This window comes from Tachypleus tridentatus, chromosome 3, assembly GCF_004210375.1.
Source record: "Tachypleus tridentatus isolate NWPU-2018 chromosome 3, ASM421037v1, whole genome shotgun sequence".
Taxonomy (NCBI): domain Eukaryota; kingdom Metazoa; phylum Arthropoda; class Merostomata; order Xiphosura; family Limulidae; genus Tachypleus; species Tachypleus tridentatus.
Window position 1 is genome coordinate 75,352,654 of NC_134827.1, and position 18,547 is coordinate 75,371,200.

Genomic DNA, 18,547 nt, shown 5'->3' on the forward strand with positions numbered 1-18,547 from the left:
ACAACTATGATTATACTTACATATTTTTGAATGAAACTAAAAGTTAGCTGATCTACTTAAAACTTGTCATAAGAATGGGAAGGAACAACTGTTATTCCAGTTTGTATAAACTGTATCTGCATTTAGTTTATATATGCTGTGATTTCTAAACTGTTAAGATTAACAAATAAATAAACATATTTATACAGTTATGTGGAATTATTAAGATTAAACTTTTAATAAGTGAAACAATAAAGACAGAAGTCTTGTGTATGTGTTTTTTAAAGTAACATGACATAACTATATTCACAGCTTTTAATGAAACATAAAATAAATACTGAGTAATTGGAAACATTTTCAGTCTGCAGAACAATCATGGACATCACTACCACAAAACTGGCCTCCTCAGCTGCCAGCCCAGCCTTTAACACCCATGCTACAGCTGGGTGAGATGGGCTTTTTTAACCAGGAATTAAACCAGCAACTTTTACACAAACACGGTGGAGACTTGAATGCTGTTATCTCAGAACTGATCAACTTAGAAGATAATGAATGGTTCCAACACCGCCACGTTCAACAGTCTCATCTGTCAACCAGAAGAATGGGGCCAGACAGGCGTTCTAGGAGGACTCGTGTAATATACAACTCCCACAATCAATTCTTACAGTCAAATCAACAATCTTGGGTTCAGGATTCATCCACTTCTCAGATCAAATTTGACTAAAATAAGATTGAAGTTGTGTTATAGTTTGTTGTTTTTTTTCCCCTTTTATCTGTTATCTTTACTTTCAAGTAAAACTGTAAAGATAATATTTAGCTAATCAAAGGTTATTGCCATTCATAACTCTGTATTTTTCTGGTGTTTGAGTGTAGTAACCAGTGTACCCTTAATTTTGTAAACAAAGTTTGAGTAAGTTTAATAGCTCGAATTGGTCATTTAAATTTCCTTATTGGTATTTTGACCAAGTTAACATGCATTACATAAATTTTAGGGCTAGCATTTAGCATTTACTTCTTTTCTCAACTAGTTTAAGCAATGTCTCAGTGTGTGTTTTAATATACAACTATATTTAGGTGATCTGAGTGTACGTTTCGCTTTTGTCCAGAGGAAGACAAAAACCAGAATTTTTGGTAAGAAGACAATTTGGAGAAATGCATCATATTTTATTATTTTCTTACTTTTTATTTTAAATCTTTGTTATTTAAGTTTGTATATTAAAGTGGAACTAATGTTGTTCAAATGTGCAGTTAGAGAAGTTTTAGGAATAAGACTTGTTTAGTGTTACAAGCCATCACATCCAAATTATTAAGAAACAAGGTAGGACTAGCCATCTTATTGAAGTTTAACAGGAAATAAGGTAGGATTAACCTTTTGAATCTGTTCAAAATTACAGGGTAGAATTAAGGACTAGCCTTCTTATTCAGTTTAACAGAAAATAATAAAGAATTCAGTATTTTTTTATCTTGGAATATATGACCAGAACTAATTTTGTTCAGGATTACAAATTAAAAGTGAAAACTGTATTGTTTAGTTTATCAAAGACTAAATCAGGAATTGCAGTTGCACTGGTTTTTAACTGTATATCTCTAAGGTTATAAACGTATTCAGTTTATTCATGATAAATAAACTTTTGATTAATTCCTGACTTATTTGTTATAATGAATAAGCTAAATATCATTACACAAGCCCACTGAATGAGCCCTATTCTTCATCTTGAACAAACAGTTGTATGTATGTTCATGGAAGACTCCTTGTGGTCTCTGTATTGTTGAGTAATGGAAGTAATTTAGGTGAAACATTGATCATAATCCATTTAAAACAGACGTTGATATTGAATCAGCGAATTAAAGGATATGGGACTTTAGTTCTGTTTTTCTATCTCAAGCACAAATTTCTACAGATTGTCATGAATTCAGTAGAATAGAAGTACAAATTTAAAGTAACCACATTCATCATTTTTGTGTTGAATATACAGTAGCTGGTTTACAAATAGTTGTTTGTCCATTTAATTTGCCTTATTAGGTCTTTATAAATATTACTAAGATCTTTTTAGTGTTTCATGAAACCTGTCCATGGAACAAATGTATTGAGACACACAAGATATTTTATTAGTGGTTTGTATTAAGTGTTTGCTACACAACTGTTGAAAATTGGTATGCACTATTTTGCTAAGACTGTTCAGTTATTTTCTATTTAAATTTCTTTCCACTAACAGAAAAGTATACTAATGTATTACTGGACAATGTATTTTCCATGGATAAAAAATGAATTATTAAGCAGTTGATAATTTATCATTCCTTTTTAGATTTAAAACAAAATATTGGAGATTGGTTGTACAAATACCTGGAATCATTTAGTATGGGATTTAGTTTGACTCTTCATGTAAACAACATGACAATATTTTCATGTATTCCAACAAATACATCTCACAACATTCTTATGTTTTCTTAAGGCAGGCAGGCCTTGACAAATGTTTTCGGAGCTAAGAGTCAGCCTAAAATCCTCGGGAGCCAGGTGTGTCTAAACTAACTTCACTATCATTTGTACTTGGAACTAGGAGATGTAGTGTATATTTATTTACTTTCACAGTAACAAATGAATAATAACAATCACAAAATATACTTAATAGTATTGCCTTAACTAATTGCCTTTGGTCCCATCTTAGTCTAAATTTACACAATAATTAAGAGAAAGAATAAAAACAAAATAATCAAAATCAGTTAAGTGTTGTGCAACTACAGAACTTCATTCCTGAAAAAAACATGAAGCACTGGATCCACCATATAAATACTAGAAACAAAGTTCAATTTATAAATAAAATGGCAGTAAACACTAGGTGCCACCTTGAAAATTTTAGTCCATGTTGTGACTTGGCACCTGGGATTTGTTAAGGCCTGTTTTAAAGTTTAGTTAGCATTTCGATCTGGAACCTAGGATTTGTCAAGGTTTATTTTAAGGTTTAGTTAGCATTATGACCTGGCACCTGGGATTTGTCAAGGTCAGTTTTAAGGTTTAGTTAGCATTGTGACCTGGAACCTAGGATTTGTCAAGGTCTGTTTTAAGGTTTAGTTAGCATTATGACCTGGCACCTGGGATTTGTCAAGGTCAGTTTTAAGGTTTAGTTAGCATTGTGACCTGGAACCTAGGATTTGTCAAGGTCTGTTTTAAGGTTTAGTTAGCATTATGACCTGGCACCTTGGATTTGTCAAGGTCTGTTTTAAGGTTTAGTTAGCATTGTGGCTTAGAACCTAGGATTTGTCAAGGTCTGTTTTAAGGTTTAACTAGCATTGTGACCTGGCATCTGGGATTTGTCAAGGTTTGTTTTAAAGTTTAGTCAGCATTATGACCTGGCACCTGGGATTTGTTAAAGTTTGTTTAAAAGAACAGTATTTACAGTTTCTGATAACTTGTTGAGGTGGCTTAAGATGAAAGAGTTTGTAACCCTTGCATTTCATACTTTAGCTCTTTAGTGTAAGAATATAATAAAATAAGTTTTTATTCAATTGTAACCACAGAAGTTATCATTAGTGTAGCTTATTTTACTCCAATGGAAAAAGTCTGTGTCAGTATGAAAGAAAAATTAAGTTGAATGTAAGAAAATGAACTTGAAGTATTTTTTATAATATACAAAAAGGAATTATTGAAGTTTGACTTTTATAATAATAATGTTACAAGGGTTTTAACAGGATAAAATAGAAGCATCGATAATTTGGTGAAATATATATGTACAATTTGTAGTAGTATGAAAACCTGCAAAATAATTTCCTCCTGCAACAATATTTCAGGCAAGCAACTTCATTATGAATGCATTTGTACAAAGACTTTAAAATCAGTAAAGCTAATGACATTTATAGTTTGATACCTAAAAATCATTGAAGCACTTAATAATGTAGTAGCTGGAGTGTGGAGAAAAGGTTGACAAAATGTGGTATAACAATGCAACACCTAATGTCTTTTATTTACAACTATAAGAGACTAGGCTGGTGATAGCAAAAGAGTTATAATACAAGTTGTGACAGCTTCAGATAAGGATGGAATTTGGTTAAATATAATTATTTAATCCAAATATGATTATTGACAAATTTAATTAGATAATTCTAGTAATAAGAATAAAACTTGACAATGATTAAGAGTACACTTGGATGAAAAATTGTGTATATTGCTGTCATAGAGTAATTCTTATGTTGATGTATCAGTTATGGATGAAAATGTGTGTAGAATGTTCTTAAAACACGAATGAAGAAGCTAAGATATTAATGTTATCTTCTCCAGTGTCAATAAAAGATGTTTCTTCTCTTAGTGTTCAGGTATTCTTCATACCATTAATGTAGCACAGACATGAAGTAGACAATGGAAATGTATTATATAGAGCAATATTTCCCAACCAGTTTGCTGTCACGGATGAACAGGTGTGCTTGAAAACTTTGGAAAAAAATCAAAAGAAAAATAAACAGAGAAATTATACTAATTACAGTTTATATAAATTATAGAACATCTGAGGTAAGTGGAACAGGAACTTTGAGTTGTACTGTCAACTTTCATGACTCTCAATATTGTTCCTTGGGCTGGAAAAGGTTGAGAAATCAGGTAGAGATTATTGTAGTTTATGGTTAAACATGTCACTGACCAGGCAATATTTCACTGTCATGTGATTTGCTGTAACAGGTCACTTCATAAGTATAATCTGTATAATCACACCTGCTTAAATATATATAAAAAGTTACTTACCAATATACTACTATCTAATATCAAATTGTAAATTATTTAACATATATTTTATTTCCACAAAATTTAACAAACTTATCATTACAGCTTGTTCTTTATAATGTATTTACTATCCTTGAAACTGAAAATACTTCATAGTATTTTCTGTAACACCATCTTTATGTTAGGATTTATTTTAGCAACTTTTGAAGGTGTAGAATAAAACCAAAGAAAAGAACTAAATCTATAAAAGTAGATATTATGCTGTTGTAATCATGTATGTCAAGTTCAAACCTTCACAAAGATAACTTTCATCATTTTTCATTTCATTTATTTTGCATTAGATACTGCTATCTGGTGGGTGGTAAGTAACACCAATTACTTTATTGGTAGTCCTATCTTTAGTTTTAATAAACAGAATTTCTTTTACTTCAAAATAAATGAAAACACGAGAAAAAAATGAAATAAATAATTTTTTAGGGTAATAGAAAACTAATATAATTTATAAAACAAAAAATGGAAAACTTATTTTAAGCAGTACACACTACACACGTGTGGGGGCTACTTAAGTTGTAATGTCAGAGATATGACTAAACAACATTCAGTGTGACACACCACTATAAAGTTTTCTTAGTTCTCTAACTTACAACTTCTGTTCTGAAGAAAGATTCTTAGTGTCATTATTATGAACTCAGGTTTGTTGACATTTCATCTGATAAAAATTAAGTGAAAATGCAATGAAAGTAGATGTAAAGGTAAGAGAAAGAAGTTAGAAGTAATTGTGGTTAATCAGCTGAAATCAGTTATTAAATGTAATGATTTTGAGTAATTCAAATAGTTAGTAAACATTCCAGTGGACTAGATGTTCAAGTGTTTACAAAATAATATCCATATACATCACAGCTTAAAAACTGTCACCATGTTTGTGTTTTCTTCCATTATATTACTCTTGGAATTTAATAAATCAAACTACAAAAAGCATAATATTTCTCGTTTCAGTTAAAATCACCCAACTGGCATTTTTTGTCTTAAATTTAACTTAAGCTTTTGGCTTGATATGACTAATATTATTGGGGGTAAAATACAGATGTATGAAAGTGATTACTTCATGAATTGGTCTCAGCTGCAGTATATAACAACAGAAACTGAGAACATTGTAGTAATAGTACACTGGCTAATTTTATTGATGTGCTAGTAGATTTCTGATTTTACTATCCTGGTAGGCTACCACAAGAAAAACTTGTTAAATTCTTAGTTCTGGGAGACCAAGAATAAACAGAAATAATAGAAGTTTCTTCTGAAAATTAGCCAACAGATAAAGATGATACTACTGTGCAAGTAATATGATTTGGTAGTTTTTACATATATCTGAATGTTTTGTTATATTTTTCCAGGCTACTGTCACTGGTCAGCTCTTTAATCCCATCGTCTCTGTCAATTAATATATTGTAACTCTACATTTGTCTCAAACCATTTCAAAATTTTTGAAGAGAAAACTAAATAACAAGTAGCAATTATAGAACCATTAATACAAGACACTTTCCTTATTTTAACTCTGATTATTACAAGCACCCCTCAGTGTGGATTCTTGTATGTGGTGAGGGGACCTCCCAGGGAAGGTTCTGTTCTTTCAGTTTACCTCCTCTGGGATCTAAACATCCACCCACATGTTTGCCATGCATGGCAATTTGTGAAGGGGAGGAGAGGATTGTGGTGGTTGAGGGGTCCAACCCTAACACACCACTTTGGCCTTGAATTCCTGTAGACGGGCAGCCTTTGGGTGGCCCCCCTTGGGTCAGTCGGCTGGTCCACTGGGGCTAGAGTCAACCAAGTACCAATGATGGAAATTCTAAATGGCTGTTGTCGACATTGTGTCTGATGCTGATGTTTGGGTATAGTGTTCATGAACCCTGGCATTGCTGTAATATCCTTGCATGACATTGTAGTGCGTCCCCTCGTAGGGCTCCATGATGGATGGGGTCAGTGGGTACCAAAATTTTCCTTTTTTCCCATGGATCCTCCAACTAAAAATTTAAATAAAATAGTGCAAAAACAGTCAATAGGTAAACGACCACATCTTGAAGACTCTGAGCACCAGTCTTCAACATCTGTACCTCATTTTCTTATATTACATTCTCTTTCAGAAAAACCTTTAGGACAAATGTCCCCCTTTTTTATTCAGAAGGGACTTGGTGGCTCTCCAAAGTCAGTAAAGAAGCTTCGATCTGGAGACATTGGTTGAAACATCCACATCCCAACACAGTGAACTCCTCTTGAATTCAAAGGCACTTAGGGATGTACCTATTGAGGTTACCTCTCATGCTACCTTGAATTCATCACGAGAAGTTATTGTTGAGAGGGATTTGAAGAATGTCCCTGAGTCGGAGATTCTCGCTGGTCTCTCCACTCAAGGAGTTTTTGCAATGAGGTGCATCTCCACTCGCAAAGATCGAGTTACACTGCCGACTGATATCCTCGTTTTGACATTTACATCACCACGTGCACCTGCCACCATCAAGGCAGGTTATCTAATTTGCAGGGTACGGCCGTATAATTCCAAACCCTCTCCGATGTTTCCAATGTCAGAGGTTTGGCCACTCAAAGACATCATGTCATGGTTTCCTGACATGTGCTCGTTGTGGTGGCAAGGACCACGATGCGTATGAGTGTGACACGGACCCACATTGTGTCAACTGCAATGGTTCCCACCCTTCCTACTTTCGTTCTTACCCAAAATGGTTGGAGGGAAAAGAGGTGCAGCATTTGAAAACGACTCATAACATCAGTTATCCTGAGGCTCGGAAATTGCTGCCCGCCACTCCATCTCGGACATATGCTGCTGCACTTCCTTCCACAACTACAGTGGGAGTGCAGACAGATCTCTCTGTGCCTCCAAAAGAATCATTTTCAAAATGAATGAAAAGCCTTTTGACCTCCATGGTTAAAAGGTTGAATTGACTTCTACACCCATCTCTGTTCCTGCCATACATTCCAACAAACCTCAAGATCCACATCCTTCGGTTTCAAATACAGGCATTTCTTCTGATACATCTTTTTCTCCCACTTCAAGATGCAAAACAATCATTTGTTTGCATCCTCAGTCACTGGAATCCCCTTCCAATAACAAAGACCTGTCCAATCGACCCAGGGCAGGATTCATGGAAGCTGATAGACCTCCTCCGAATAAGGGCAGTAAGGAGAAAAGACGTGGTCGTAAATAGAAGGGTTCTCCAGCCACTTCGCCTACCCGTCATTAAAAATGGCCACCTTGATACAATGGAACTGTCAAGGTTTACGTTCTAATCTGGATGATATCAAAACACTGATTGCTTCCTACCATCTTGTATGTCTTTCCTTACAAGAAACATTTCTAAAACCTGCTGATACAGTTACCATTCAGCAGTTTTCTCTGTACAGAAATGACAGGCTGTGTGATGGACGAGTACATGGAGGGGTGGCACTATTGGTTGTTCAGCATGTGCCCACCCTGTCTTTGTCACTTAACACACCCTTGGAGGCTGTAGCCATCTGTTTCTTTGGGTCATACCATCACTGTTTGTTCTCTCTACCTGTCCCCTGGAGAGACATATGATCAATCAGACCTTGATGCTCTCCTTGAACAGTTGCCGTCTTCCTTTCTAATCCTGGGGTACTTTAATGGACATCATCCCCTCTGGGAAAGTGCTGTTATTGATAGGAGGGGTCACTCTGCAGAGCGTATGCTCTCTGATCACAATCTTTCTCTTTTCAATACTGGTTCTTCCACTTATTTTCATGCACCTAGTCAGTCCTTTACTGCTATTGATCTCTCAGTTTGCTCCCTTTCATTATTTTCCCATTTTTCATGGAGGGTTGACAATAATCCACTAGGCAGTGATCATTTTCCTATACTTTTGAGAGAGACTGGCCATGGTCAATGCCACCCTACCTGTGTGCCCCAGTGGAAACTGGATCAGCCAGACTGGTCCACTTTCACTGCTCTCGCAGAACTTGATCCTACCATCATGAATCAGCCATCAATAGACTGTGTGGCAGCGGTAACTGACTGTATTATACAAGCAGCTGCTCAGTGTATTCCTAATACCTCGACACATATTCCACGATATCCTCGGCCGTGGTGGAATCCTGCTTCGCATGGAAGGCTCAAAAACGGGCCTGGGATACTTTCCGTAGATATCCTACACTTTCGAATCGCATCGCTTTCCAACGGGCCCGTGCACATGCTAGGTGCGGAAGACGTCAAAGCCAGAAGGAATCTTGGATTAAGTTCACAACTAGCATATCTTCTACCACCAGTTCCAAGGTCATATGGGACAGGATTTGAAAGGTTAGTGGGCACTACAATTCTGTCCCCCTCTCGATCTTACTGTCTGATGGCCAAGAGGTAGCTGATGTCTGGAATATCTAGCATTTTGCTTGTTACTCCACCTTCTTGGCCATCAAGATTCGGGCAGAGCGTTCACCTCTTTCCTTTCAAACTGACTGTCTCTTTGACTATAATTGTCCCTTTACACTGATGGAATTGAAAATGGCCCTTCATCAGTCTGGCAGTACATCTGTTGGACCTGATGAAGTACACTATGGCATGCTGCCTCTCTCCTGCTTCTCTTGATATTCTTCTAATTGTTTTTAACCAGATCTGGAAGGAGAATGGTTTTCCTGATGCCTGGTGCCAGACTGTTATCTTACCTTTCTCTAAGCCTGGGGAAGATCCCAAGGTTCCTTCAAACTACTGTCCAATTGCTTTGATGAGCTGTCTCTGTAAGATCTCGGAGAGGATGGTTAATGCTCGTCTTGTTTGGTTCCTCGAACCAAACAACCTCCTCTCGCCCACCCAGTGTGAGTTCCGACGACAGCACTCCACCATGGAGCACCTAAGTTGACTTGAAACATCAATCAGAGAAGCCTTTCTCAAATGCCAACATCTTGTATCAATATTCTTTGACATTGAGAAGGCTTATGACACAACATGGAGGTATGGCATTTTGTGAGACCTCCATACATATGGGTTACGTGGCCATATACCCATGTTTATTAAAAAATTTTTAATGGACAGAAGATTCCAAGTTCATGTGGGTTCGACACTTTCCTGTTCTTTTGTACGTGAACTTGGGGTTCCTCAGGGCTGTGTTTTGAATGTCACACTTTTCAGTATAAAGATAAATGCCATCACTGAACAATTCCCTCTCACTGTTACGAATGGGCTCTATGTCGAAGACTTTCACATCTTGTGTCAGTTGTCGAACATGAGATATACTAAGTGGCAACTACAAACTGCCCTCAATCGTGTACTGAAGTGGACTATGGTGAACGGCTTTAATTTTTCTCTCTCTAAAACTGTTTGCATGCACTTTTGCCACCAACAGGGTATTCACCCTGATCCTGATCTCCGTATTGGTGAAGTTTCTCTGCCAGTGGTTCCTGAGACCAAGTTCTTGGGGCTTATCTTTGACCGTAAGCTGACCTTTATACCACATTTAAAGCAGCTACGGGTCAAATGCACAAGAGCACTGAACATCCTGCGTGTCCTCTCTCCTGCCAGTTGGGGAGCAGATCGACGTTCTATGCTAAAGATATATCGTGCTCTTATTCAATCGAAACTCGACTACGGATCAATGGTCTATGGCTCTGCCAGACCCTCGACCTTAAAGATGCTGGACCCCATTCATCATCGACGACTTCGACTCTGCACTGGGGCTTTCTGCACCTACCCAGTTCAAAGCTTATTTGTAGAATCTCATGAACCTTCTCTGCACCTTCGCCATTTGCAACTGTCTTTACTGTATTCTTCGAAACTTCGTTCCTTACCAAAGCATCCCACCTGGGGATGTGTTTTCCTTCCTCAGTGGGCCTTATTTTTTTAGAACAGATGATCTGCCATTGCTCCTTTTGGCTTTTGCATCCAGGCGCAATTGCATGAATTGGGTCTGTCCTTGGATAACATTGCAGAATCCACTGGTCAGCCCATCCCCCCATGGCTTATTACAGCCCCCAAATGTGACCTTTCTTTAAGTCATCTTAAAAAGGCAGATACTCCTGATTGGAAGTACCATCTTTTATTTACTGAACATCTTTCAAACAATCATTCCATTCCAATTTATACAGATGGTTCCAAATCAGGTAATTAATTCTGTGGGCTCTGCCATGGTTTGTTGTGGTTCGGTGGTTGCGTGCAGAATCCCCTCTACAGCATCTGTGTTCACTGCTGAACTGTATGCCATATCTCTTGCCTTGGATCATATTGAAGCTGAACTGGCCTTGGAATCGCTTCATGTTGGCTCACACCCTGTTCTCACTGATATTCGAAACCGACTGGCCCATTTCTCATTAACGTCTACTTCTATCCAGTTTTACTAGATACCAGGCCACGTTGGTATTTACGGAAATGAGCTTGCACACACAGCAGCTAAATCTATCTGCTCTGGCACTATCACCACTGTGCCTATTCCGTACATGGACTATGGTCCTGTATTCAAGGTTCGGCTCCATTAATCTTTTTAATCTCATTTAAGTATTGGATATTTATTCATTACACCTTTTTAATTGTGGTTCCCTTTTCAGAGTCTCAATCTCTCTAGTTCATTTTGAAATTGGAAAATGGCCAGAACATTAAATAACTCGACACCAGGACCGGAAAGGCCAACTTCAGGTGACTAACGCTGCTGTTTGAACTACCAGTTAGTAGTCCTGGCGAGTTGTTATTACAGTTTTGCTGCATGTCTTTTAACACTTTTATTACTTTACCTTTTGGTACTGGCCATAATGACACATAACCCGGAACCAGGACTGGAAAGACCAACTTCAGATGACTGACGGTGGTTCTTGTACTGACCTGTTAGTCTTCCTGGCAGGTTATGATCATTACCATTCTGCTACAGGAAGTCCTTTACAATTTTGTAGACTGGATGTCAATATTGGTTTTATGCCATTTTATGTTTTAATTGCTGTTTTGTTTTTACCTTTGTTTCCTTTTACAAATTTTACTACATTTACTTTACTTTTACCTTTTTACAGGACATTTGGCTAATTTTTATTACGATTTTGCTATATGTCTTTTAACACTTTATATTATTTTACCTTTTGATAATGGCTGTTATGACACATAACCCGGAACCAGGACTGGAAATGCCAACTTCAGGTGACTGATGGTGGTTTTTGTACTTATCTCTTAGTCTTCCTGGTGGGTTATGATCATTACCATTTTGCTAGAGAAAGTCCTTTACAACTTTACTTACTCTGCTTTCTCTCTTAACATTGTAGACTAGGTGTCAACATTGATTTTATACTTTTTCTGTTTTTCAATGATGTTTTGTTTTACCTTCATTTCCTTTTATGTATTTTACTACATTTAATTTATTTTTATCTTTTTACTGAAATTTTGCAGATAGCCTAGCTGCATTGTGCCATAAAACACTAAATCAATCAATCAATTATTACAAGCATGTTATAAACATATCACTTAGTGCCATTCTTAAATACTTTCTTAGAGTCACCAAATATGCACATTTTTAGAAACATTATATGGTCCTGTTTATTTGTTCTTTTTTATCCTTCAATCAGCTGAGGTTCTAATTAGATATCTAATTTCCCATATAGACAAGTCCACTCAAGTCTTTTTCATTTTTACTAAAGACTCTTTATAAGAACATAAGATATTTTATTTGTCAAACTAAAAGCAAGTTTACAAGACACATGAGCTAACTATAAAGTAATTTGATATTAACACTGATTTGGTAAAGGAACTTCAAAATTGGAAGTTTTGGTAACTGGGTGTATCATTTACTAACGACAATAATAAATATGTATAAGATGGTAATTACGTGCAAACAAGAAGGTTATAACGCATTAATGGATATCACGCCCAGAATTTCCTTAAGTATCCTAAACATGATGGAATATTCTTGAGCCTAATAGAACCTTTAAATAAATTTAGACAAGTAACAAAAACTGCTACTTTGTGTCCATTTGTACAGACTCTAATATCAAGTGTATTAACAACACAATACTGTCATCGATGGAGAAGCTGATAGGCTTTAAAGTAATTGTCAACAATTGGATCTGTCACTTCAAATTGATTTTAAAAATAAAATATGTATGTAAAACACTTTAAAGTTCTGAACTATTCATTTTATGATGCAAATTATGTTGTTGAAATACTTCTGTAATCCATGATGCTTCTCTTGACTGGTGTCTTTGTCTAGATAAATTGTGTTCAACATTTCAAAAGTTGTTTTAATCTGATAAACCACGTTGTATTTTCTTACTTGTCTACAAGTCAAACCATAACATAACCTGCATGGTATGTCCTACAGCCTGTGCTGTGTCTGTTAAAATTTACATTCTTTTTATTTTAATAAAAATTCAGAAGATCTACCACATTTTGATTTTTGACAATTTCTGGTTTTTAAAATCCTGCAAAAGTAAGCAATCAACAATAACAGTGAAGCATAGAAAAAGGTGTATAACAACTACAAGGATATGATGAGACAAAACTTGGAAAACAAAGTGAATATTTACTGTTGCTCTCAACTATGAAATAATTTAGAAGGACACCAATGTTTAATTGATTTACTTTCCTAGCTTTAGTTTGTTTAGTTTAATAATTTTACCCAGAATATGATATACAAGATGCACTTTATTTAATGAATTAAAGATTTCATGTATTATTTCCTTCTCAAATTACTAGATATCATAAAATGTTGTAATTTCTGCTACAAAAAAACAACAACATAAGACATTTTTAACAACTAGTGACGACATATTATTGACACTATGGATGTATTATGTGTTTTCTTTAAATATTAATACACTATATTTGCACAGAAAATAAAGTTAACTTTTAATTTTAAATTCAGGATAATTTCCCCATTTCTGAACAAAAGCTTAAATGATAAATAAACATTTAGTTACAATGTATGTCCTTTCCATAATTGTTCAATACAAACGTAACCTTTAGTGTCATCATCCAGAAACGTGAACACATAATTTTTAGAAGTGTTCAACCATATAGCCTTGCACTTTTTCATTTGTTAAACCAAAGTATAACCTTTCAGTTATTTAGCATGTTATCTTGACTTTTTCAGTTGTTAAACTGTAAAAAGAGGTATAACCTTTCATTCATTTGGTATAGTGAACTCATGGCCTTTTCAAATTGGTAAAGCATACTTATATACAATCCAATAATCTATTGTTTGAACTAACAAGTTATATAGTGAGTATGTGTACTCTAGCTACACCATTGAAAATCAAAGTATATTTTAATTGGCTATATATATATATATATATATATGTATGTATTTGTCATATTTACAACTAATGATTGAACAAAAGAAGCAGGACTTTGAATATAGTTCTATAAACATCGATTCTCTGGTAGGTCTAGTATTTTGTTTCACCTCTTTTTTTTTTTCCACGTGATGAATTGGAAAGAAGAAACAGTCCAGTATTAAACTTACAGTACCAACATACAGAACACAATCAAACTGGTTTTAATTGGTTAATTTATCTAGATGTGAACACACATAAAAAGTGTAAAGACGAATTAGACAGTACCCACATAACCTTGACCAGGTTAACAACTCCACATTAACACGTTCATTGGTTTTGTGAGACGTGGCAATATTCTCTCATCTTTCTGTGCTTCAGCAAAACCTTTGTGTTTAAAAACCCTCTTGAAATATTGAGTATGCACATATTACCCTGATTACAGGTATTTTTATATATCACCCCATGGAACTACTTTAAAACATTTTTGTTCTGCATTACACCAACCATTTTTAAAACAATTTACTCCATTAGGTTTCAGAGAACAACCTATTCTAGTAACTTTCTCCACTGATTCCTCTTCAGTTCTTTTGTTTTATTCTGTTATAAGATCCTTAGAAAGTCTATACAGGTGCTGATGAAAACTTCTAGTGCTGTCTGGCCTATTCTTAATACCAACTGCCCAGACCATCGAACGTCTGTTGTAACGGTTATGTCAGCAAATTTAATAAATAATAAAGAAACGTGGTAAATGTTGCGACACTTATTTTTCTTCACATCTGGAAAGATAATCAAAGTTACCACATCATAAGTAACCAATTGTATATGTCTGTTATGACAAATGTAAGGTTTATATCACTGCAGTTATCAGCAAGTAAATCAAACTGAGAGTAAATTTAAGTTATTTCAACACAGAAGTTTTAATTTTTAAATGATAATTACACATGTTAATTTCACATAGTTCAATACCTTAATTTTTATAAAGATAAGTGTGATGAACTGTTTTAGAAACAACAACAACTTATTTAGCAACTTATATAAGTTCTAAATATTAAGACTTTCAAATATGTGTGTTTTGGGTAGTATGTACAAAAAATTCTAGAGGTATTAAAGTATATATATATATTCTTCAAAAAAAGAAACGCAAAAGGCAAAATTTGAGACAAATTGTTAACAAGTTTATTCCGGATAGTTCTGTATGACGTGTGAAACTTTGCACATTCACTGCTGAACATCCAATGTCTGCAAAGGCGAAGTCCACGCTCACTAGTTGACGTTTAACGTCACTCAACGTCAATAACGAGTATGCCTCCCGTGAGCATCAATAACTGCTTGGCATCTCCTGCCCATGGAAGCGATGAGATGACGAATCACATCCTGTGGAATGGCTGTCCACTCAGCCTGCAAAGCTACTGCAAGCTGAGGTAGAGTCTGCGGTTGAGGTTATCGCCGTCGCAGACGTCGGTCCAACTCGTCCCAAAGATGTTCGATGGGGTTTAAATCTAGTGATCTGGAGGGCCAGGGAAGAACGTTGATGTTGTGAAGACTCAAGAAGACAGTGGTGAGTCGGGCTGTGTGAGGACGGGCGTTGTCATGTTGAAAAACGTCGTTGACGTTCACCATGATGGGTTGCACATGGGGCCTAAGAATCTCGTTGACGGTTGCGTACGGTCTGATCGGAAATCCTACGCAGCCCTAGTATGGTTGAGGCAGTAGACGTCGCAGTGGTGGTCCTATCCCGAAGGTGACGTAACCGGATGTAGCGATCTTGTGCGGGCGTGGTCACACGAGGTCTGCCAGATCGTGGACGGTCACAAATTGATCCATGTTGTTGGTGACGATTCCATAGCCTTGTGATGGTGCTTGGGTGGACATTTACAGCTTTGGCAACATCTGATCGAGATTCGCCTGCTTCCAAGCGACCAATGGCGTTGTTGCGTTGTGCTTTAGCCAGTCTTGGCGTAACTGTATTGCGTGTCGGTGGCTTAACACTGAGCTATGGAAACCGAGAACCCGTCACATTTATAGGGATTTTGCACATGTTGCACTTGCAGAACATCCAGATCTCTCAAACAAATTTATTGGACACGAATGCGTTTTGGCGAAAAATCCGATGTTTTCCTCCGTTTTCAAAGTGCACAACTTTTATTGTCATTTTGGTGTGACAATCAGTGCCTTAACACATGCAACATCACATACTCTGAGCTTGTAACGTTATTACATATATTTCTCTTTAAAATAACAAAAATATCCCTTTTGCGTTTCTTTTTTTGAAGAGTATATATACAAAATGTAAAGAACATGCAAAAAAAAGGAAACTTCATTATCAAACAATAAAAAGACATTAGATGCAGGAAAGATAAACAGATTCAGAGGTGACATGTTAGAGTGGAAAACTCTGCTATCCTCTAGCAACCAGAGGTCTAGCATTCTTTGTATTAGCACAGTAAGATTTGTAATATTTCTCTTCTAACAAAAGTGAAACTCGTAGTTTTATGAAAAGTAAAAGTCTTAAGATTTATTTTCAACATACGAACGAGAAGACACCTACTATCAGACAAAATGGTTTCTAAATTATTTTTAAAAGTGGTCTGTAAAACATAGAAGGAGCTGCAAACTGAAAAAAATTAATTTAGTTTTCCTAAAGTTGATGGTTAAAAGGATAAAACAAGATGCTACAGTCAGTACTACATCTGTGTACGTTAATTTCAACAAAACAGAGTTTGTTAATCCATGAACTTCTTTGTTGAGAAACAAAACTTAATGAAGGTACATGTTAAACAGAAAGCACAAGATGTAATATACTTCATGCAGAAGGCATTTTTAATGTGAATTGTTAGGTACACTGAAATATTTCATGGCAGAGAGTGTAATACTCTTTCTTTGATTGTTTTGAATTTTGCACAAACTACATGAGGGCTATCTGTGCTAACAGTATAAGACTGGAGGGAAGGCAGCTAGTCATCACCACCCACTACCAACTGCTGGACTCCTCTTTTACCAACAAATGGTGGAATTGATTGTCACGTTGTAACATCCTTATGGCTGAAAGGGTGAACATGTTTCGTGTGATCTTTAGATCACAAATCAAGTAGCCTAATTACATGGCCACGCTGAGCCAGGGTCATACTGAAAGTGATTTATAGTAACTGCTATAAACTTACCAGTAATCTGTTGTTGAATTATCAGAAGAGTCCTTCCTCTGTCGTTTAGCTTTGTTAGATTCTCCATCTGAATATGCTGAATTCTGAGGTTCAGCTAGCTGAGGCTTCAATTCAAAAGTTTTTTCAGGTAAGTATTTCTTCAACAGATCATAAAAATATGCTTCAATGATCTTGCCAGCATTATACAGAGTAGATCCTTCCTGTGTGAGGGACAGTTTAAAATATTTTTAGTGTACAGTTAGATGTTTGTAGTAACAAAATATAAAGATGATAATTATTAATCAGTGTAACTTACTTACTTAAAAAATATTATGCTAAACCTAGGTCTCCAAAGTACAATTAAGATATTTAAATATTTTAGGTTTAATATCTGAATCTGTGTTTTTTTAAACTGGTGATGAAGAACAACACGCATGTAAAAATGAAAATAACAAATTATGTTCTGTAATTATCAACTGTCAGTGACCTCTGATGGAAGAAAGCTCACTCTATAGATGAAAACTGACAAATAACTTAAGTTTTCATTTCTGATTTTTCTATATCTTACAATAAACGCTAATGTAAAAACATCGAGTTCTCTCTTTTCGTGATTTGATACATTTCTCATTTTGAAAACATTAAGTATACACTATAACAAAATTTCTTGATAACAGTTTACCACTCAAGATTGCAATAGTAATTTATATTACTCATAATAGAGGAGTGGCTCTTGAGAATATAGCATCCTCTGTAACTGTAATATGATAAAGCAATAACTATAATGTGATCCTAAACATTCAGTACAACCTTTATAAGCAGACAAGGTCTTTCAGAGTATGTGTAAGCTTTCAATACAGAGTAATCTATTTCAAATAATAAACTTGTTGAAGCATGAATCTGAACAGGCTAAAGATATTTTTCACAACAGTCTATCTATATGAAATAATAAGTCATAATTATTATTTTAACTGACACAGTTGATGGTATCATGTATCACTGTACAAACAAAAATTGTGAAAATTCAACACAGAGCTGTTACTTACTGGGTTAAAGAGAAAACAGTTGCTGAATATAAGACGAGTATCTGAGATGAACTCATCGTCATCTTCATAATGGTTGAAATGATTAGGAGAAAGTTTCTGTTTAACAGTCAGCAAGTCCATGGGTTTGGTAATCACCTTATAATAATTTGGTACTTGCTGGATGAAAGAAATCAATGTTACATGTAAATTATAACTAAGAATATTAAACACATTGTTAAACAGTGGCACACATTACTTCTTGACAACTGCAGTACAAAACTAATAATATGACTACATACAGAAAAATGTAATCAGTAATTAACACTTACCCACTGAACTTTGAAGACTGATACAGTAGTAGAAATGACAAATTAACAATTACACACTGAACTATGAGGACTGATACAGAAATAGAAATGACAAATTAACAATTA

At 35.5% G+C, this 18,547-nt stretch overlaps 2 protein-coding genes across 21 annotated transcripts in view; one reads left to right on the forward strand and one right to left on the reverse strand.

The window, feature by feature from the left end:
• Positions 1-4,279, forward strand: part of LOC143247215 (next to BRCA1 gene 1 protein-like) — a 61,242-nt gene extending 56,963 nt beyond the window's left edge. For all 17 annotated transcript variants that reach the window (XM_076494904.1, XM_076494910.1, XM_076494911.1 and 14 more), the window contains one exon: positions 341-4,279. In XM_076494904.1, coding sequence (XP_076351019.1) covers positions 341-703 — 363 coding nt within the window. In that variant the 3' untranslated portion in view covers positions 704-4,279. The remainder of the gene's footprint in view (positions 1-340) is intronic.
• Positions 4,280-12,320: 8,041 nt separating this feature from the next.
• Positions 12,321-18,547, reverse strand: part of LOC143247214 (transcription intermediary factor 1-alpha-like) — a 61,602-nt gene continuing 55,375 nt past the window's right edge. For all 4 annotated transcript variants that reach the window (XM_076494899.1, XM_076494902.1, XM_076494900.1 and 1 more), the window contains exons 15-17: positions 18,135-18,290; positions 17,113-17,312; positions 12,321-14,727 (exon numbers count right to left, since the gene is read on the reverse strand). In XM_076494899.1, coding sequence (XP_076351014.1) covers position 14,727; positions 17,113-17,312; positions 18,135-18,290 — 357 coding nt within the window. In that variant the 3' untranslated portion in view covers positions 12,321-14,726. The remainder of the gene's footprint in view (positions 14,728-17,112; positions 17,313-18,134; positions 18,291-18,547) is intronic.